General features: G+C 35.1%; 1 protein-coding gene across 1 annotated transcript in view; it reads left to right on the top strand.

The window, feature by feature from the left end:
* The window catches only part of LOC128995000 (fibrillin-1-like), a 40,994-nt gene extending 20,963 nt beyond the window's left edge, over positions 1 to 20,031 (top strand). The window contains exons 2-17 of the mRNA XM_054419865.1: positions 340 to 534; positions 1,485 to 1,530; positions 4,116 to 4,243; positions 4,415 to 4,535; positions 5,490 to 5,632; positions 6,188 to 6,298; positions 6,715 to 6,837; positions 8,455 to 8,718; positions 9,371 to 9,499; positions 10,017 to 11,966; positions 12,420 to 12,608; positions 15,972 to 16,086; positions 16,920 to 17,056; positions 18,016 to 18,155; positions 18,499 to 18,597; positions 19,435 to 20,031. Coding sequence (XP_054275840.1) covers positions 340 to 534; positions 1,485 to 1,530; positions 4,116 to 4,243; positions 4,415 to 4,535; positions 5,490 to 5,632; positions 6,188 to 6,298; positions 6,715 to 6,837; positions 8,455 to 8,718; positions 9,371 to 9,499; positions 10,017 to 11,966; positions 12,420 to 12,608; positions 15,972 to 16,086; positions 16,920 to 17,056; positions 18,016 to 18,155; positions 18,499 to 18,597; positions 19,435 to 19,440 — 3,896 coding nt within the window. The 3' untranslated portion in view covers positions 19,441 to 20,031. The remainder of the gene's footprint in view (positions 1 to 339; positions 535 to 1,484; positions 1,531 to 4,115; positions 4,244 to 4,414; positions 4,536 to 5,489; positions 5,633 to 6,187; positions 6,299 to 6,714; positions 6,838 to 8,454; positions 8,719 to 9,370; positions 9,500 to 10,016; positions 11,967 to 12,419; positions 12,609 to 15,971; positions 16,087 to 16,919; positions 17,057 to 18,015; positions 18,156 to 18,498; positions 18,598 to 19,434) is intronic.
* The last annotated feature ends 2,263 nt before the right edge of the window (positions 20,032 to 22,294 follow it).

Raw genomic sequence — 22,294 nt, 5'->3', positions numbered from 1 at the left:
TGATACTATGTGGTCTGCTCATTGTAGACCTTCCGCCCACACTATCTCCAAGTCATGTTTAATTCAGAAGTCTGATTGAAACTTACAATAAATTTGTGGCTGCTGACAGTGCACAGTAATGAAATGGGAAGGTCCTGAAGAGGCACAGGTCTCAAAATGATTCAATACCAGAGTTTTCTTCCTACCTAAGAGTTTTATTGTACCTTTTTCTTGTCTATCCTAATCTCTTAAAACAATTAGTATACATTTGATGTTATATATTATACTACAGAGGACAGCAGGGCTCATAGTGACCTACTCCTGTAGGCCCAGGAAATTACAGTGTATGACATGTTGCAGGACACCCCGGGTGTAGTGAGAGAGGTGCTCCAGATCATGGCAGAGTGAGAGTTTTACTACAGAGGACAGCAGGACTCATGGTGACATACTCCTGTGACCCAGGATACTACAGGACTGGTCATCTCTACAGTGTGTGTCTTAGAGGAGTATGGACCACACCTTTACCTTCGTGTGTAGCTGTCACAAGACATTCAGGTGTAACTATTTATTTACCCATATCATATCATTGTTAATACTTACTTATAAATTTTACTCTGTACTTTCTGACAATAGTTTAATGATTACTTTTCTTGTACAGTACTGTATTTATTTTTTGTGAAGAATAATGTTAATTTCATAAAAAAATTCAGAAGTGAGTTTTTGGATAAACTTTTTTTTTAATACTGTAGGTAGTATATTTTGTGTTACATCATAAACTCTTTTTAAAATACATTGATACACATATGTAAGCTACCTGCTTTTGTTTATGCAGTCAAAAGTAGAACAGTCTAAAGTAGTTCCTTTTGTGTCGGGAATAGAGTGGACGTGTACAGTAAAGGAGCTTTTTATGGGATGCGACTGCGGTGGCAAGGTGCGCGACAGTCCCTCACCTGGTAAAGGGTGATATTTTTATAAATAAAGATTTTGGATTAGCATCACATGGTTTACTGCCAAATTTATTTATTTTGCAGATGCATTAACTAGTGTCCTATTATGCATTTCACGCTTAATAATATTATTTCTAGCAGAGCTAAAGGCCATGAAGGGCTTTAGAGTTCATTTAAGCCTTCTGTTTTATTTTTGTATCCTAAAATACATTTCTACAGTTACAATACGGTACGTAAAGAATAGAACCTAAAATATTATTACAATTTCAGAATGTTTTTTTTTTAAAGGAAAAATTTAAAAGTAGTTATTTCCACTAATACATCTCTCTGCCCCTATAATCAAAAATAAATAAACACCCATCAAAAGACATATATTAGTTGATAAGCCAGTCCAAATGCATTGATTTGAAAGTGGTCCTGTTTATATGTTGTTCAATCTAATGTAATGCTAAATACTACTTTGACAGATCAAACCAGCCTATTAAGGAGCAAAGTAAGTTATTAGAGCTGAGATGAATGGAACTGGTTGGTTAATTAACCTTTTGAATGTCCACACAGGTGAGCAGACTGATGGGACGGCTCGGGACCAGGGCATTCTGGTCAGGTCAGTCACAATGTTAAAGTGTTTACTGTACAAGTTATAAGTATTACAACCATAGATTTAAAATATTAGTGGACAAAAATCACATTATGGAAATTTTTCATTTAGTTTTGAGTATCCTGTACTGTACACACTACTTTTCACTGTGCATCGATTAGACTTATGTATGTTGATGTATTATCGATTAGACTTATCAATAATTTAGATAGTGAGATAAAAAACCTTAATAACCCTAAAAGTTTTTCTAAAGCAGTAAAAAATCTGTTATTGAGTGAAAATTTAAAAACGTACGTTTTCATGTCCCTGGCCTTTTACTTTGTAGATACTGGATATGTAGTTTATTATTATGTGTTTTAATATTTTTTGGGACGGGGGCAACATGTTACACACATTTATTTGGTTTTAAATAGGTTCTAGGTATTTTTTTCGTATTTTTAAAGTCTCTAAATTCACGACCATGACGTGTCCCTAGGGTACATTTTCCAACTTTCACGCTGTTTTTAGACTAATTATTCATGCCGAAATATATAAAGCCATATTTTTTTGTCATCAATGGTTATTAAACTTACAAAAAAGGAGCATATTATAATTTTATTGTCATTGCAAACTGACTACCATGACAAAATAAGTCTGTCCCTCGATTTGGCGTCACGACCATTTGGGAAAAATTTTCAATTTTGGAGCACGACAGTGGCAAGCCTGGCGTCGATGGAGTCAGTTGGTTTTAGAGACTAGTTCGGGGTGTACGTCAGGATTGTAGTGTCGGTCGTTTCGAGTTGAAATTAGGAATTACAAGATTAATAAAGGAAAGATTGTGTTTTTTGTAATTTTGGTGTGTCCATGACCGTACGTAGTCATTCGATGTAGTAGACATGGTGTTAATTTTTGTTTATAAGATATTTCAATTGATAGATTAACCTAGAAGTTCACTTTGTATCCTCGAACATGAGGTGCAGGGCTACCGCCAGAACAGAGCCAAATAACACGTAAATTCACGACCAAAGTTTCACGACCATCTCGGGTTTTTTCACGACCAATCCAGCCTTATGGATTATAGTGTGTTTGGTCGTGACAATAACTTTAATATAATTGTAATTTGAACAGTTTAGTTCAATTGAAACACTTATTTTTATTATAACTAACAGTATAATTGAAGGATTGTTTAGAAAGATTTAGATTATTTCAGAAAATTCACGACCGTACCGCTTGTCCCTGACCATCACGTTTATGATTTCTATCATAAAAATTTCAAAAATTAAAATATCGTCATATTTCAATGTTTTATACACAAAAGAAGCACACCCTTATACAAACATAGCGATTTTTCGGGTCTCAGGTAAGTTTTTTCGGCGTTATACAAACTTAAAAAGATTTTATTGGCTTTTTTTCAATTTTTTGAGTTTTTTTATTTTTTTCTAGAAAGACCAAATATACCAAAAGCTCAGTGACCTTTATATTGTATAATGGTCATAAAAGTAAATTAGTTTATAGCAAAACATAGTTATAAAAATAATATTAACTATTTTTAATATTCATTTAAACGTCTGTTATGGTCGTGACAGGATTTTGTGTTTTTTCCACTAAAGATGCTCTTTAAAAAAAAATACCAAAGATATTGCGTTACCATCGACATTTTATGAAACTTCAAATGTTAGTGAAATAAAAATAATAATAAAAGTTTTGAAAAAAAGGGGAAAAAAATTTGCAAAGTGCTTTTCCTGAAAACGTACGTTTTTAAATTTTCACTCTATTACAAAGATATAAAATCATTATGTAATGAAGATGTAGTGTGTTTATTTTTCAACTATTAATTTTTACACATGTATAAATGTTAGGTATCCTCATTTTGTTTGACAATCCCATAATAGTTTTAGGTGATAAAATCTTTAGTTATATCAATGTAATGTTTTGATTTGATTTGTAAGTGTAAGTTAATTTCTTTTTTACACATCTGTATTGTTATATAATTTGTGTTTTTTACTTATTAAAAGTAAATTTTAGATTTTCATAGTCCACAACTCTGTACATGTATATGTTGTTTGTATATTTGTTGTTCCTGTCCTGGGGGAAGAGTGGACCTCTGGTCTAACTCAGGGCAGGTTAAATAAAGAATTTGTCATTGTCATTGTCATTGTGCAGATACACTGTATAAATTACCTTGACTTCATATACAGTTGGTTGTAAAGTATTCAGTCAAAGAATTAGTGGTTGGCGAATTCATAGAAATCAGTTATTTTACTCAACCCACTGTGTTGGAGTAACAATTCAACTAAAACTAGCTACAGATTTTACGTGGCAATGGGTTGTATGTTCTGTCTGAAGTCAAAGGAAAAACTAAAAGAGAAATAAAACTTCAATTGTGTCACACTTTAACAGAAGCTATCTTGAACATGTTTTCGTTGAGTTAAATTTAAGGATATTAGAAATATATAATTTGTATGTAGGATTAAAACAGCAAGAAAAGGTTCCCTTCAGGATAGTTTGTACCTATATTTAAATAGACTAGACAATATTATGTTGATTATATGTACTTATATTACTGTAATTGTGATAGCTAGTGAAAAATATTAAGATTTTCAAATTGACAGCCGTGAAGAGCTACCATCAACTGAGAGAAGCGTATCAGCCAGAAGAGTGATCAAAACCAAGCAAATGAGAAAGAAAAGGAAGAGAAAACGAAAAGACAAGAGGATGGATACATCAGCCATTGCTGAAGGTATATTTTTGTATCCCAGCAATTTCATATGATGAATCCAAAACAATCAAAACAATGCTAATTTCTGAAACTCTACTAATTGTTAACCAACTTAAATGAGTGTTTACATATATTTAAAAATCTACTATTATTTGGTGTTATGAAATCATATAAAGAATTTATATGTTTCAGGGAATGATTCTTCGCCGGAGAAGAGTTTTGACACATCTTGCTTGTTGGGTACAACCAACGGAATTCCTAAATTTGTAAGACCACCAAAAGTGCCGAATTCTGTTGGACCCAAGTTTGTTAGGTAAGGTAAGAAAAAGACAGGGGTGAACTTATATGGTCTCTGGTCGCAAAGGGATAGGGCATTTGAATGATCAAAGTGATTTTTTTATTAGAGCAACTGCTTTAAAAATGCACTTTAACACATTCATTACCAAAGACTCACAACGCTCTCATACAGCTGAGTGTGGTGGCTGGTAGCACAGAAAACAGTATGTTTTCTGTGCTGGTAGGCATCGTACCGGTAGTTATTGTATTTAATTATTTAGCCTACTTTAGTTAATTGATTTCAAGTTACCTGAGGCAGGTAAAGTGTCTGCCTACTGGCTTTGTGTGAACAAAAGCTTTAGAAAAAAGATGCTGTAATACATATTGTATAAAAATTACAATACCTATGTAAACATGTTATGTAATAGTTTTTATATTCGTCATGATACTTCTGTTTATAACTTGTAACTGTACCTTATACTAGTTTGAGTTTGAGTACTTTGAGTACTTAATAAGAAAAAAAGAAGTTAATTTGATTTGGCCAAATGCTAAAGAGAAGACATTGGCAATGCCATTGCAATACCAACTGTACTGTGCATATAGCAAATTGCCATAAAAAACAACATCTTGGCAAATCATTTATCCTGCTTGTCTGATGATCTAAAGGTTTTATGCTGAGAAAAGACATTAGCTTTTGGATGGTTCAGTACTGAACCCAGCTCTTCTTGATCTTTGAACTTTTAAATGTATGGTCCCTTCCCTGCTAAATAAACAGCTGATCTTAGTCAATAACAAAACTAAACTGATAATCAAACTCTATTCTACACTCATATTGCATCCTTATTAAAAAAAAATTCACTTAGTATGTTGGTGTCTCAAGGTAAAGACAATAAAACAAAAATGACAATGATTTTATTGATTTTTGTAATAAAATCTTACAAGAAAATCACAATATGGATTAAATTAAATTCTGCTTATTTCATTCTCACAGAAGGAAATCGGGTAGTCAGAAGTATTTGGTGGCGATTTACCGATGTGTGGCAGGATACAAACTACACAATCCTCACAATCGCAACCTGGGCTGTCAGAACAGCAAGTGGATTGGAACATTGCCCATATGTCTGACTCGTAGAAGTAAGTAGGGAACAATAACTACATGCATTAAAATATATTTATGAAATATTAAAACATTTGCCTCCCTTATTATTATTCTGTAGACTTACACTTGTAATGAACGTCTATTAGGTTAATTTTACAACTATGATGTTTATATGGTCTGAAATAACCTTAGTGAACTTAATTTTTATTCCAACAGCTGATGATTAAATAAATTCAGACAACTACTGTAATTTCAAACAGTTCTCATCTGCAATAATGTAAACAAAAACCCAAAACAAATTATTCTTCCTATACGAACTCCATGCTAACTTTGACATTCTGTGGAACGGGGCCCTTTGGGAATTTTGTAAAATCACTTCTTATTGTCTGCATATGCTACGAGAGGAATATGTATGCAAAATCTCATGCTTCTGGGTGCTATAGTTTGGCCTATGCGTTGATCGGAATTTCACATTTATATATAGAAAAGAAAGAAGATTTGCCTCCCTTATTATTCTGTAGACTTACACTTGTAATGAACGTCTATCTACATAAGACTGTAGTCAGTTAATAGCGGTTTGTCGTTTTTAGAGAAGATTGGCTGCATCAATGCCGGTTGTGACCATGGTTGTAAAGAAGTCGGTGGTAAACCCAAATGTTTCTGTTTCAAGGGATTTCGTCAAAATGGGAAACAGTGTATAGGTAAGTTTATTGGAAATTATTTACATCTAATTCATAGAGCCTTAAAATATTTTGAATTATAAAATATCCACATGTGCTTGGAGCTTGTAGGAGACACTTAAGCTAGAGCTGGACTTGTCTGATTTGGTCTGGTCCGGCCCCTTCAAAATCCAAAACAATGCTTTTAAATGAGTTAAAGTTAAAGTTAATTTTAATAACAGAGGTTTTTAGTGACGTTTTGGATTTATAATATAATCATACCAAAATTATATACTGAAATATTGTTTTTGAACTATATAAATCTAAGTTTTGGTTATTACTAAATTTTGTGACCACTTTGCTGTCACGGATCGCGGGATCGGATCTAAATAATTGAAGTCTAATTCAAACCATTTATGATGAGAGTTCAGATCCTTTGTGTGTTTGTTTATGTGTAGATGAGAATGAGTGTTTTGACAACAATGGAGGGTGTCAACAGTCCTGCCACAACACTCCTGGTTCATTCTACTGTGGCTGTCCCCCAGGGTACAGGCTAGCTACTGACAGATCCTCCTGTGTTGGTTGGTAGCACTGTTTGCTGTAAAAAAATTATGGATTGCTTGTCTTTCTGGTACTATTTTGATTGTGGAAAATTTCATCTGTAAGTTGTTATATTCTATAGCTCTAAATAAAAAAGAAATACTACCAAAACAGAAAAATGTTTATTTAGGAACTTCATAACTAAAAAAATGACAGGCAGTGCCGGATTTGGGGTACTTGCGGCCCTAGGCCAAATTACTTGAGCGGCCCTCCCCCTGTGGTGAAAATTCCTTGCGATCGCGGAAGTAATAGTGACTACCTCCTATACATCAAGGGAACATCATCATCGGCCCCCGTGATCCTGGATGAAATCATGGACATCTCTCCTAAGCCAAGTCAAAGCCATCATAGTTATCCGGGACCGCAGTAAAATCGTGAACATCTCCCACGGGCCGCAATCACGGGGACATCATCATCGAAACTTGCGATCGTGGCAAAGTCGTGTTAAAAACCTCTCCCGTGGACTGCGATCATGACGACTTCATCATTGTCACCCGCGGCCGTGCCGAAATCGTAAACATCCCACTCGGGAAGCCATCACGGGAACGTCCTCATTGACACCCCCAGCCGCGGCGAAATCAATAACATCTCCCGTGAACCGCGATCACGGGGACATCATCATCAACACTCGCGGCCGTGGTGAAATCATGAACATCTGCCGCGGACCGCAATCACGGGGACATCATCATCGACACTTGTGACCGCGGCGAAATCGTGAACATCTCCCGCACACGGGCCGCAATCACTGGGACATCATCATTGACAACTCGATACAGCATCTAAATCGTGAACGTCTCCTTCGGGCTGCGATCATAAGGACACATCCCCGTCACCCGCGGCCGCGGCTAAATCGTGAACGTCTCCTTCGGGCTGCGATCATAAGGACACATCCCCGTCACCCGCGGCCGCGGCTAAATCGTGAACGTCTCCTGCGGGCTGCGATCATTAAGGACACATCCCCGTCACCCGCGGCCGCGGCATAATCGTGAACATCTCTCTCGGTCCACGGAGACATCATTATGGTCACCTGTGATCGTGGTAACTGGTGGTTTAATTAATTTTTTTTTATTTTATTTTATCTAAACAAATGTTTTTTCCCAATCCTCTGCGGCCCCCTTTTGCTCTGCGGCCCTAGGCCGCGGCCTAATCGGCCTAGTGGTAAATCCGGCACTGATGACAGGTTAGCTGTATGTGTGTGATCATAATGCTTGCCTGACATTAAGTCACAGAGAAGAGTAATTATTTTTCCAATGACTCAAAACTAGACCAAACTGTCCTTGATGATAATTTGTTAAATGGTTATTAAGAAATGGCTGTTCATAGTCAGTCACAATTTTATTGCTTTAAAGCTACATAGACGATCTCACTCTGTTTTACACTCAATTGCTTTACATTCGTATTAATCTTAAGCACTCAACTACCTCATTGTTGTAATGTAAACTTTTATAGATATAGATATAGGATAATGTAAATAATGACAAACTATCTTTTAGGATATAATCAATTGATGTACTAGCTTTACAGCTTACCGTAGTGATATGAGAACACAAAAATCAATAGAAAACCTACACTCTCAAAGATACTTTTCTGAATTTTAGATATCAACGAGTGTCTTTCTCGTAACGGCCATGGACCGTGCCAAGGACAGTGTCACAATGTGGACGGTAGCTTTGTATGTTCCTGCGAGGGTTTCCCTGGCTCAAAGCTGGCCGAAGACGGTGTTAGTTGTGCGGACATCAACGAATGCAGCGACCCAGTCCATCGTCTCAACTGCTCTCATGCATGTGTCAACACACGCGGATCAGCCTTCTGCTTGTGTCCGCCTGGCTATGAACTGGGCACAGACTGGAAGACTTGCCATGGTTAGTCAACCACAGTTAAGATTCCAAAGCGGTTAACAACACAAAGCCATACAAGCTTCAAACACACATATGCATTTTGTCGTAATTTTGTGATGAAACATACTCTGTTATTAATGTTCTACGTAACTTTTAATGAGTTTTGAGTTCTTTATTTATTAGAACTTTTTGATTATTTATCTGGGATGACTCATGTCTCTAAAAATTTACCATATAGGCTGCGAATATTTGGGATCATTCTTGATCCTTATTGAAAAGTTTTGTTGTTATTGGTTTGTTATATTTTCCTCCAAAGTTTTACTGTTTAAATCCAGCTAATGTTCTTTACATAGAAATCGTTATATGGCAAAAGAATGTTATGATAGTTCTCACTCACCAAAGATACTGGAACATACACATACAAAATGAACAGAGGGCAAGAAGCCACTAGACTGGTTTTGGGGTGGAGGTGAGGAGCTATCAATCTCAGGAAGCCACCACAGAAACCCTTAGATCTCATTAGAGGCACAATTCGTTTACAGTTAAAGGTGATGATACTGTTCTATAAAACTACTGCTAATTTATTATTACTTTTTGCTGCAGTATATTTACTTTATAATCCATTAAATGTACCAACTCTGCAGGAATATTATTAATTATATTTTTTATTCTTCAGATATAAATGAATGTGAGAGAGGTATTGCTCCCTGCAACCATGGCTGTGTTAATACCATCGGCTCGTTCACATGCTCTAGTCAAAATATTTGCAGTGCTGGCTATGTCATGACTGATGGTGTTTGTAAAGGTAATTTTTGGTTATTGGGTACAACTATGACGATAAACTGTTTCCGATTGGTTTCCAAAATAGAAAATCTGATTAGCTGAGTGGAAGTTCTTGCGTAATAAGCAAAGTCACTAGAGTTTGATCTTGATAAAACATTTAATTCTTTTTGTCTATGATAAAAGTCAGTAGGTTGAAACTGGACCCAGCCGTCCTTATAATAATTGGGCTGTTAAGTGGTCCTTACAAAAGAAACATAACACACCTCACTCTATTCTAACACTTATTCATTATACCTCTGTTTCGTCTTCATATTAAATGGTATTATGGCTAGTGTATTAAATTGGAAAGAAAATCATTTTGTTATCGCTTGGTGATTTTTTAAGAAAAGTAATCCTAAAAATGTGTTGAACTGTTAACAGTATTTGTTAAGAACTTAGGACCACTGTGAAATTAATCCAATTAAATCTTTTAAAATCAGATAGATCTTTGTTTCAAATTTATATTTCAACACACAGTGATTGACCATGTTTTGTTTCAGATACTGACGAGTGTACGGAAAATACATCCACTTGTTCCCACACTTGCATAAACACCCCAGGCTCCTTCAGGTGTTCTTGTCCCATTGGATTTGTCTTGGCCGATAATGGAAGCACTTGCATTGACCTTGATGAGTGTTCAGAGTTTGCCGAAGGACATCTTTGTTCTCATATCTGCCAGAACATTTTGGGAAGCTACAGCTGTCAATGTCCTTCTGACTACGAACTTGCCTCAGACCACAGAACTTGTCACCCAAAAGAGGACGTATGCCAGAGAAAAAACTGCTCTCATGATTGCCTTATTGAGGATGACCAAGCAATATGTGTTTGTGATGAAGGTTACACTTTGGAAAATGACACCACATGTGTTGACATTGACGAGTGTGAGGAAAATACAGCTAATTGTTCTCACAATTGTATAAATGAGGAGGGAGCCTTCTATTGCACTTGTCCTACAGGGTATTCATTATTGCCTGACAAAAAAACGTGTAGTAGAGGAGACTGTTTAAAGCAGTGCCATCTTGAAGGGATTGAAGACTCAATTTGTTCTTGCCCGGAATATTTTAAGACGAAAACTAGAAACTGTGAAAGTGGTGGAAATTTGTGTTCTCAATTGTGCACAAATAATGAAGAGAGTTTCATCTGTCACTGCAGAGACGGTTACTACCTCGACAGTGATCTTAAATCTTGCTTGGACATTGACGAATGCCAAGAGGAAAACATCTGTTCTTCCAATAAAACATGTATCAATACTGAGGGAAGTTACTCATGCAATTGTCCTCCAGGGTTTAGAGAAGCAAATGGATCTATCTGTGAAGACATCGATGAATGTTCTTTTACCGTAGATGAAGGCGCTAGCTTATGCTCACACGTATGTACCAACACATTGGGGAGCTTTCGTTGTGAATGTCCACTCGGATATACCATGGGGCTGGACTCGAGAACTTGTGCAGACATTGATGAGTGCTCAGAAAACAATGAGATTGACACAACGTGTTCACATAAATGTGTTAACTCTGTGGGTAGCTACCAGTGTGAGTGCCCGGAAAACCACTTCTTGAAGGATGATCATATTTGTGTGCCTGCCAATGCATGTGAAACAAACAATGGAGGATGCTCTCACATCTGCATTGACAACGATGGTTACCCAATATGTGAATGTCCAGAAGGATTTACATTGACCAATGACAGTGTTACCTGTGAACCTTATGTACTTTCATGTTTAGAAGGATACATCTATCAAATTGACACACAACAATGCACTGACATTAATGAATGTCTCAACAATAATGGAAATTGTACTCAAATTTGTCAAAACACAGAGGGTTCTTTCTCTTGTACCTGTTTTACGGGATTTGAAAAAATCGAACCTTCTCAAACATGTCTCGATATGAATGAATGTGCCAACAATGTTTCTGTGTGTGATCAAATTTGTATAAATACAGAGGGTAGTTACAAATGTGGTTGTCATGCTAGTTATAAATTGTCTGAAACGTTAACTGAATGTATTGACGTTGACGAATGTGCCAATAACATTTGTGAACAAATTTGCCAAAATTCCAAGGGAAGTTTCAAATGTGAGTGTAAACCTGGATACACTTTGGCCTCTGATGGTGTTTCTTGTGTGGATTTAAATGAATGCTTTCTAAACATTTCCAACTGCAGCCAGATTTGTAATAACTTAGATGGCGGTTTCTCATGTGAGTGTAATCCTGGGTTTGTTCTGGTCAACGGTTCTGTTTGTGTAAAGGAAAATGAAGTAGAAGAGGAGCAATGTGAACATGGAAATTTTACCGTAAAGAAAGAAAACAGGTGTTGCTGTGAAACTGGATATGTACTTGTAAACAAAACAAAATGTGTGCAGATGATTGACTGCTATCAAAGTGCTGGTTGTGATTTAAGTGAGAGTGAATCAATAACTTGTCCGTCAACAATTGAGGAGAAAGCACTTGGTAAGTAAGGTACAAGACTTTTTACCCATTATGTTGTAGCACATAGAAATGGTTTGAAACTGTTTATTGGCTCATTTAACTCCTTTTCCAATAACTTATTGTCTATTTGATTACATTTACGGTTATTTTAGGATGGCAACATAACTGCAATAAGAACACCAGCGGACACTTGGACACAGCAATAATTACTATGATATAAAATCTTGGTTTGAAATTAACTGTACCTATCTGATAAATTGTTCTTGATGATTATCTTACCAATTTTAAAGGGAAATCTTGAGTGATGGGATTGCAGTTAAAAAATAAAATACCAAACCTAACTAATTATGATATTAATTTAATTTTAATCTAAACATTATTCAATCCTCTTACATAGCACGCCAAGAATTGAGTTTTAAGTTGATGCTCCTAATTAGATTGTCTACCTATAATCAGTCTGTCTTTACATTCTAGGGTGTGCTCCTATGTTTCCTGACAAGAGCCCTATGAAACTTGACTGCGGATTGACTACTAAGCAAGATACCTTGTACTACCCAGCCGGGTCAGAATGTCGGGTCGGATGTAGACCCGGCTACAAGCTTGATGGACCACGGGTCACAACCTGTCTCAATGGGTCTTGGTCAGGGTCTTTTCAATGCATAGGTTTGTTCTTCATCTTTATCTTTATTTAAACTTATTTTACTTTTATCTTGTTTGTTGTTGTTTTGTCTTGTTTTATTCATCTCAATTTACTATTTATATGCAGAACTTTCAGCTGAGAAACGCTACTGTAAAAACACAAATCTAATAAAAAATTATTGAAACTCTTGACTAGCTGTACCGTATTTGGACTAATTTTTTACATAACAGAGCAAATCATATGTCTGATATTCTTAAATGATTCACTTGTGTATTTAAATATGTTTTGTCGGCTAAATACTCATACATACTAAAATACCCCCTTCGCAGCAAACCTGCATACTTAGCGAATTTCCATTTACCCGGCTTGATTTCTACTAAAATATTCCCTATAAATTTTCAGATTTATTTCCTATTTAAATAACATTAATTTTAGTGAGTAGTTAGGTTTGCTGCTACGGAGAATAACTCGAATAACTTGAATAACTCATTTATTTAGCTAGATTAACATTACAAATGCATTAGCCAAGTCAAATTTACTAAAAATAACTATTAACTAACTTTTAAAATAATTAAAATTCATTAGGACTGTCCGTCAGCGAGAAAGGCGCGGACACTGTAGTAGCCTTTACCCACGAGAAATTACCTCAAGTGCCTTTTGAAGCATCCCGGATCTGATGTGGACTTGATTTGAAGTGGGAGAGCATTGAACAGTTTGATGGCATTATAGTTTAGATGTCTTTCAAAGAATGTGGTTGAATGGGCTGGAATTCTCAGATTGAAAGTATTGCGAAGCAGATATGAGTGGGTGGTTGTGGTGTGGAAATGAGAATAATTTGACTTCAGAAAAGTGAGGACTTCTAAAATGTAAATACAGGGAAAAGTTAGAATTGCGGATGATTTAAATACAGCTCTACAAGTTTGTTTGTAGGGAAGGCCGTGAATTATTCTGATAGCTCTCCTTTGAAGGCGAAAAAGGAAATGGGTTCTTGTGCTTTCACCTCCCCATAGTGCAACTGCATATATCATGTGTGGATAAAGTACACCGTAGTAAGCAGTAAGAAGTACATCTTTGTTTGAAAATTTTGCTAGTTGGCGCAGAAGAAAAATTTCTGAACTGATCTTTCTACAGACAGAATCAATGTGGGGTTTGAAACACAAGTTCTCGTCCAACAACAAACCCAGGAATTTTACTTGAGCAGTGGTTTCAGTTTCAGTGTCGTCCAAAATAAAATTTTGTTTGTTTTTGGTTTTCCTAATTGAGAATTCAACGAGCTGAGTTTTTGTTGGATTGATTTTGAGGAGATTTTCGTCGAACCACTGCAACAAGCAACTGGCTTGTATAAAGGCATACATGTCTAGTTCGAGTTGGTTTGGGCTGGAGACAGCGAGAGAGGTGTCGTCAGCAAAAAGACATATTTCACCCTTTTGAACAACTGATGGGAGGTCGTTAATAAAGAGGAGGAACAGTACCGGACCAAGAACCGACCCCTGAGGCACTCCACTGACGATCGTGCCAGTACTTGATTTTTTTTTTTTTTTTGAGGATCTGTGAGGGCGTAGACACCCAGTGCTATCCACTGCTTTCACCTCCACATATTGACTTCGGTTGGCAAGGTAAGACGAGATCCATTGTAGTGACAGCCCTCTAATTCCATAAGAGTGTAACTTCTGCTTGAGAAGGTCATGATCCACTGTGTCGAATGCTTTGGTCAGGTCGAAGAAGAATCCCAAAGCTTTCTCACCTCTATCCAGTGCGCTGACCACAGTCGATACAAGGTGATAAATTGCGTCTGTTGTCGACCTGTTTTTTGCGAAGAAGATGTTGAGGTGTGTTTTTTCAATTGAAATATTGATAGCTTAGTATGAAATAAGCCAAATTGCCAAATTTGATTAAAATATATCCATATACAAACAAACTAGAACAGTTTATTTATTCTCCATAAGAATAACATGGGAATTTTAAATTTTAAATTTTTTAATTTTCTCCGTAGTCAATGAACATTCAAAAAAACTTCAATATACTAAATTATTTGTTTTTTTAAGCTCTTCAAAATGGTCTAGAGAGAAATTTAGAAATTTAAAGTTTTTAGGGTCAAAAATTAGAAAAACCCATTTTTACCCCATAAAACCCCCCATAAGCCCCTGATCCCATGGTCCGATTATGCTGGTTCGCGAACTCGTTCGAATAAATGTAGGTTTACACGTTTGTACCAAATTTCATCAAAATCGGATCAATTTTGCTCGAGTTATCGCGCTAACGGACATATATATATATACATATATATATACATATATATACATACATATATATATATACATATATATACATACATATATATATATATACATATATATACATACATATATAGATATATATACTAGCTGACCCGGCGAACTTCGTATCGCCTAAGTTATAGGTTTCCCCTAAGACAGACCGATGGAAAGAAAGTACCGTTACGTTTAATTTTCAAGATGATCTCGTTCTCATCGCTCAATCACGTCCTGGTTGAAGTTCGTTCGCTACGCTCACTCACCTTTGGGTTGGAGCTCGTTTGCTACGCTCACTCACCTTTAGGTTGGAGCTCGTTCGCTGCGCTCACTTGCCTTCAGGTTAGCTCGTTCGCTACGCTAACTCGCCTCCAGGTTGAAGTTCGTTCGCTACGCTCACTCACCTTTTGGTTGCAAATTAGCTGTTGTCATAAATGTAAAAGAAATAATAGTGCTGCACCCTGTTGGTAATCCTTGTAACTTTAATGCTATTGAACATCATAGAACAGAACCAACTTGTTTAATTGAAACAGCTGTTAAGATTCATTAATTCCATTTCTCATAAGGTTAACATGGGAAACTCCAGAGCCACTGGGGCGGAGCCCTTTTAAGAATTTCGAAACGGGAAATAGTTTACGTCCGATTCGCATACCTACAGAATTTACACACCAAATTTCATAACGATCGGTGAAGTCGTTCCGGAGGAGTTTGCAGACAAACACTGTGACACGAGAATTTTATATATTAGATGAATTTGAACGGATGGTGATTTTGGCCTCTGGGGACCTCAAAACGAAAAAGTAAATCGGTCCCGGGTCTAGGTCTTACTATGAGACCTACGGTAATAGCTTATTCCCTATATGGGAAATTCGCTAAAATAAAAACTATCTACTAAACTTATCGGACGTTCTAAAAGTTTTAGATTTAAAATTCTACCCACAAAGAAATAAAACAGAAACAGTTAGATATTTTAATTATATAGTTTTGCTCTTAGAATTTTTGAATAATTCATTCCTACCCAACAATTATTATGACCACTTCTATGATAATTTATTCATGATGTAAAACTGTTTGACCTATTATACAATTTCAGTTGGTAAATTTTAATTGTTTCAGCACAAATTCGACCTTACATAAAATGTCCTCCTACGATAAGACTGAATTTGCCTCAAGGAAGAAACAGCACAATTGTGAACATTCAGCAGCCAACAACAAATATGGACTGGGAAAAGTAAATAATTGTATATACACATCCTAAAATCACTTTTGTCTCAAAGTCTTAAGTTAACAAAGTGTCTATGAGCATTTACAATCAATATAAAACTGAACGTGTATAGTTTTTAAATGTTATTATAATGAATAAAAAAAAAAATACTCGACTCCTTTTTCCTATGTTTTACACAACAGTTTATATTATAACTTCTTAGTTATGTGAGTTCTTCAAGCACTTCAAGAAAATTAGTTCCAGTACTAGTCATAATGTTTACCATGGTGTATATCTCTAGAGAGAGAGTATAAGCAATAATATTGTCTAACAACGAGAAAGGCTAGACTAGTCAAACAGCATGCATCAGTCGACCATTTACGTAATTAGATTGTGTTATAAATGTTAAGAAAATTGCTGAACTTTATATTTTTCTACAGATGAATTTCTTACTGCCTCTTTTCTATTTTTTCTGGGTTCCAATAAAAAAAAAATTGTAGTAACAAATTTCCCATTGGCAATGTTTTGGAATGTTAAAAGAGATTTTTAAATCAGTGAACGTTTAAGAAAACATCTTTGCCAACATTTCAAAAAACATTGTGAGGAATTCATCCCACCACTAATCTTTTTGTATGACTTTTTGATTGTTGCTTTAAACTGTTTTACTAAATGAATTGTGGCACGGAGTTAATCTCGTAGCATAAGCTTACTTATTTATTTCCGTTCCTCATCTACATCAGCGCAAAAATATGATTATGTACTTTGTTAAAAATTGGGAGAAAATTAGAGTTGCTACAGAACAATACTATGCTTTATTCTTCAACAGAACCATAATTATGTGTTTTACTTAAAATTTTCAGACATGTAACTTCTAAACCACCATGGGGAAAGAATTTACAACAAGTTCTTTCAGTTGGTACAGTCTCGGTGCAGTTCTTTGCTGTTAGTCCTTCGTCAAACTATGTGGCAAAATGTACAACTTCCATCCAAGTTAAGGGTAAGAGCTGTTTGATAATTTAAAGACAGTTAATTAATATATTGTAATACTTTCATAGACAGCAGCCAAAAGAAACCTTCAAAATGAATAATGAATACTAACAATGCGTATACTAGCATCGGATGTACTGTAATTTGATTTAGGAAAACAATAAATTATAGTAAACATATAATGTATTTAATACATTCGTTTACAAATGTATTTCCCACAGAGGGTGTAGTGTGTGCAGTAAGTCCTGTCTCAATTTAGTAATGGAAATCTTAAGGAAAGCAGTAAGACAGAATTTTTATGAATGAGTTACGTAATTGAACCCAAGCTTATAATTAATTCAAGAAGAGTTGTAGACTTGCCAAATAAAATTTGTTTGTTTTGTTTTTAAATTAGTTGTTTAACATGGGCAAATTTGAGCCTCTAACAATGATTATCAATAAACTATTGTTATTAAATAAACTGGCTGGGTAAATGAGTGGTTATAGTGCTTGACAAACAATCAAAAAGGTCACTGGTTCAATCCTGAGAAAATTCAGTAGCTTTTTTGATGGTTCGAAACTGGACCCAGCTATTCCTGATCATTGGGCTTTAAATAAATGATTCTGGCTAATGAAACATCTGATCATAGTCAGTAAAAAATCCACACAGATCATCTTACCTTACTACACTCATTATTCACTCATATTTGGGGTAGAATACACACCTATGACGTCCCCTCTCGATGATTGATAATAATTATTGATAATTTAATGCAGTAATATATCTGTCTACAGCTTAATAAAAATGCCCTAAACCACAAAGGTTTAAATGTTACAGCAAAATAATTTTGTATCAAAATGTTGACTGTTACTGAAGTCTGAAAAAAACAAATAGATTTCTGATTTGTTGTATAATTTTATTGAATTGATTCAAAATAAGCATATTCACTCTTTGAATTTTAAATTAACTTTAAATTACTGTTTCATTAGATGTGGAGAAACCTACAATACACAGTTGTCCGGAAGATATGAAAATCTTTGTTCTGGAAGGTCAAAACTCAACATTGGCAGCCTGGAGGGAACCAGATGTAACAGATAATGTCAAAGTTGCTTACCTCTACAAATCTCAGGTATTGCTATTGCTCTTTATTATAAACACTCTATACTTTTATTCTAAATTTTCTACTTAATTTGTGGGATTTTTTATTCAAAATACAAGATCTTTTGAGTAACTTTAGAGTAAAATTGTTTTTTGTAAATTATTTACAAGATGTACAGATAGAATCAATAACACCAATTTGTTTTTAGCAGTGAAGTTGATCGATAATGTATAACTATAAGATGACATTATGTATTGCTCTTTGTGATATCATATAGGCATATAGGTACTTGAAAACAATCCAACATTGTATACATGACAATACACTAGGTGTATTTATTATCAGTCTACAAAGTATGTTTTAATTTTTTTAGAGGCCAGGCACAGTCTTCTCAAGAGGTTTACATGCAATAAACTACATTGCGACTGACTCTTCAGGGAACATTGCCTCCTGCCAGTTCACAATTAATGTGGTAAAGTATCTCTAAATAAAAGAATTGAAGCCATCCAAACAAGTTTGAAACCCAGCTCTTAAATGTAATATCAAATGAATCCAGCAGTGTTCTTGATCATAGGACTTTTAAATAATGATTTCGGCTATATCAGCTGCTCTTCGTTATTAACAGACTTGCAAAAAAATGCTTACACCACAGTACACTGTTTTAACGAACTTCCCACACAAAGATTTAGTCCAGAAAACAGCTGTTTGCCGACAGCTTAATCCAATGGGATTTCATTACGTACTAATGTACTGTAATGAGTTTTTACCGGACACCAATCAGCTGATTATATTTGGTAATGAGTGGTTATAACAAAAACATAAAAGAGGCTATGGAGTAACGGTAGTGGTTGTAATTCCTTTAGTCGGTGGGAATATTTGAAGATTTGTTAAGTTAGCTTAGTATTATTTATGTTTGGAGTAAATATCGTACGTCACTTGTCCAAAATGTATTTATCGGACTCGTATGGCAATCCTGCACTCAACTTCGTCTCGCACAGGAACGAACACACTCGTCCAGTAAACACCTACTTTCAGGACGAATAACGTAATATAATATTAAAACTTTTTCAATAAAGAGAATCCAATACAATTAAAATTAAGTGTTATAAAAATAAACAAACCTTAAAATTGTCTACAGCTTCTCTTTAATGACGATAAATCTATGAAGGAGTCTGAATCTAAATACCATGGCCGGAGGAGGCTATGCCAATATAGTGGTAAACTTACACCTTTTACCAGTAAAAACAATAAGATTAAATTGTGTCTCTCAAATATTCGTATTCACTTAAAACTGTTACTTTTGTTTCAGGTGTAAGCCAAGAAATTCATCAATTGGACCATAAAGATCAAAAAGTGCAAATATTGCCTGAAAGCTCTCGATCCGAAACAGCGACCACCACTATCATACATGCTCAAGGGAGTCTCAGTAATTCTACATGGCACTCATCATGCTTTGGGTTGTCAGAAAAGCCCTCTCAAAGTATTGAGCAGTTTTGGTGACCAAGTGCCATCATGATCTGATGACACAGTGTTGTAATGTTTCTCTTGTTGTCATTCACCTATTTTTGTCATCTGGTACTTTTATCTACAGTAAACATCCTTTTGTTCAAGCGGGCCAACCGCTTTTGTTAATTTATCTACTTTTATAAGGAATACATAGTACATGTGACAGACAGCTTGTGCATACAACTGAACATAGTAGTTTCTGTATTCATCGAGTTGTGATGCAACATATATCTCTAGCTTTCAACATAACAAAATGCAGTTTATTATGTTTATTTAGAAGTCGTTCCTCTTACTTGTAATATTTTGGGCAAGAGGAGCCACTCAGCCAGAATGAGTAGGTGTAGAGTAAGTTTTGTAAATACATTTCATCGTGATGTAAATAAACTTTTTTTAAATAATATTTTTGTGGTGTACATTTATTTTTTCCATCAATAATGCAAACTTACCAATTGATTCACGAATTACAGAACGTGCAAAGTAAAAAAAATAGTAGGGCGAGTGCACTAGTGAATGACCATTCGGGCCCTTTGACTATTAATGTAAAAAATTTGTACAAAGACTTTGTGAATAAAGATGTTAGCTATTATAACAGATTCTTCAAACATTACTATCTTTTGTAAATACTAGGTATCGAGATTGTTTATTTTGAGCCTGACCCAAATAGTAGTCTACATAAATTATAATAGCACTGAACTACCACACACCCCTACTTTTCTGCAATTAAAAAACTTAAACATATTTTATGACATATAGTTTCATTATTTAACTTTTAGCTGCAGAATAAAAAAAGGTCTACGAATTATAGCTATGTTTAAAAACTCGTGAATAGGAGAACCAATAAAAATAAATTGTACCAATTTAGTAGTATTGTAAAGAGAGCTAATTGAGTTGTATGAAATATATTTATGTGAAGGGGCATCCTTCAACAAAATTAAATACGGAAATAGGCCGTGAGTGGAATTGATTAAGTAGTTTTCAACATTCGATCCAGAAAAGTCTCTTTTGAATAATAGGCCTAAACTTCAGTTCTAAATAATATAAAATTTTTCAAACGATAGTGTTTTGGACTAAACATTGCATTTTCAAAAACATCATCCTTGCTATCTTCAGTTGTGAGTTTCTCAGTGTAATTGATAATATTAATAAATTTATAATTAGATGATGTACCCGTGCTTCGCAACGGGAAGAAAAATCTGTTTTATAATCATTGACATAGATTTAGAATAAATAATCTATGATAAAGTTTTAGGTTAAATGAGTGGTGTGAGTTGGTGGCTTAGTAGGTAGCGTCACTGACTTCGGTCCCAAGGCAGCGATGTCGTGGGTTCGAATCCTAGACACTGCCGCAACTATAATAAAAATCCTACCCCATAGTTGTATAAAATATAATATTAATTTCTTTGGATCAGCTGTCTGAAACTGTGAAATAAGCATATGCCAGTTCTGATTGTTTACATTGAATGCCAATGCAAAGGTAAACATTGTGAATTTTCTCATGCTTCCACGGATACCAATTAATACTTACTTTTAAATACCTCGACACCGCAACATTTTGGACATCCAAGGGGCGTAGCCCGAGAGGAACTCAGGGAAGTGAATAGTCCTAAGACATTCCTAGATATGCAGACCATCTTTGTGCTTAATTTTGGGTGTATCGTTTTAGAATTTTAGTCGTGAGAACCGCACAGACAGACAGGCAGACACCCCCTTAATGTTATAATAGTATAGATTGTTTTATAAGTGGGTCGCATATTAAGTTATCTGTTTAAAATTTTTCCACAGCCTTTGAAGGTGGATTTAGTTAGCCTAACCGAAATGGTACAACAGCACAACACAATAATACAAGAACAATAATTGTGTTTTGCAGTTCTTATTTGAATTAGAATCCATTTTTATTTTGGTCACGTAAAATGCAATTTCTAAAATTTGGGAAATTTGGTTAATTTTAAAAATCTGAATTCATTTACTGTTTAAGTGATCTGTTTGGGAAACATATTGCATCACTGACAGATATAGGAGATAGTACATTTTCTAAGGCGTATTTCAAACCGAAAAAAAAATTAAAGATGAGTGATGTATACCAGGAAATTTGAGACACAAAATTGTCTCTCAATTGTTGTTTACCAATGTAATCGTAAAAAAAATCAAGAGGTACTTGATAGGATTTTGAATTTTGATCCTGGCTGAAGAGGCAATTAATTGATTAACACTTTAATCACAATATGTAAATAACAAAGCTGCACATACTCATATTAGATAAAAATAAAACAGCAACATTTTCTCTTTTGAAGAACGTTTTATTTACAAGCCCTACAATCCTTGTCTGCAACTTATTCAGTAAACAGTCTTATCCATCTTATGACCAAACAAGTTAGCGTAAATTTCCTTTCGTCATGAATCTGCTTAAAAATTCAACTAAAGCAATTGACAAGTTGCTTTAGTTTGAATGATTGAAGTGGAAGGGATAGGATATGTTTACAATTTAATCTTAGTATTATATTCAATTATTTACATTTTTTTTTGTAAATACAATATCGAATACAAGTATTATACAATAGAGAGATGATTGTTGCTTTGTCCGTGTTTTCGTTCGAGCGAATGCAACAAACTGCTGAACAGATTGGGATGAAATATAACACACTCCAGTCACTCCACAAAGATAG

The sequence above is a fragment of the Macrosteles quadrilineatus genome, unplaced genomic scaffold, assembly GCF_028750875.1.
Source record: "Macrosteles quadrilineatus isolate MER2022 unplaced genomic scaffold, UCM_ALF_1.0 Scaffold_5__1_contigs__length_97177068, whole genome shotgun sequence".
In the NCBI taxonomy this organism is placed as follows: Eukaryota; Metazoa; Arthropoda; class Insecta; order Hemiptera; family Cicadellidae; genus Macrosteles; species Macrosteles quadrilineatus.
Note: the sequence above shows the minus strand (reverse complement) of the source record. Positions and strands in the feature narration are given on the sequence as shown.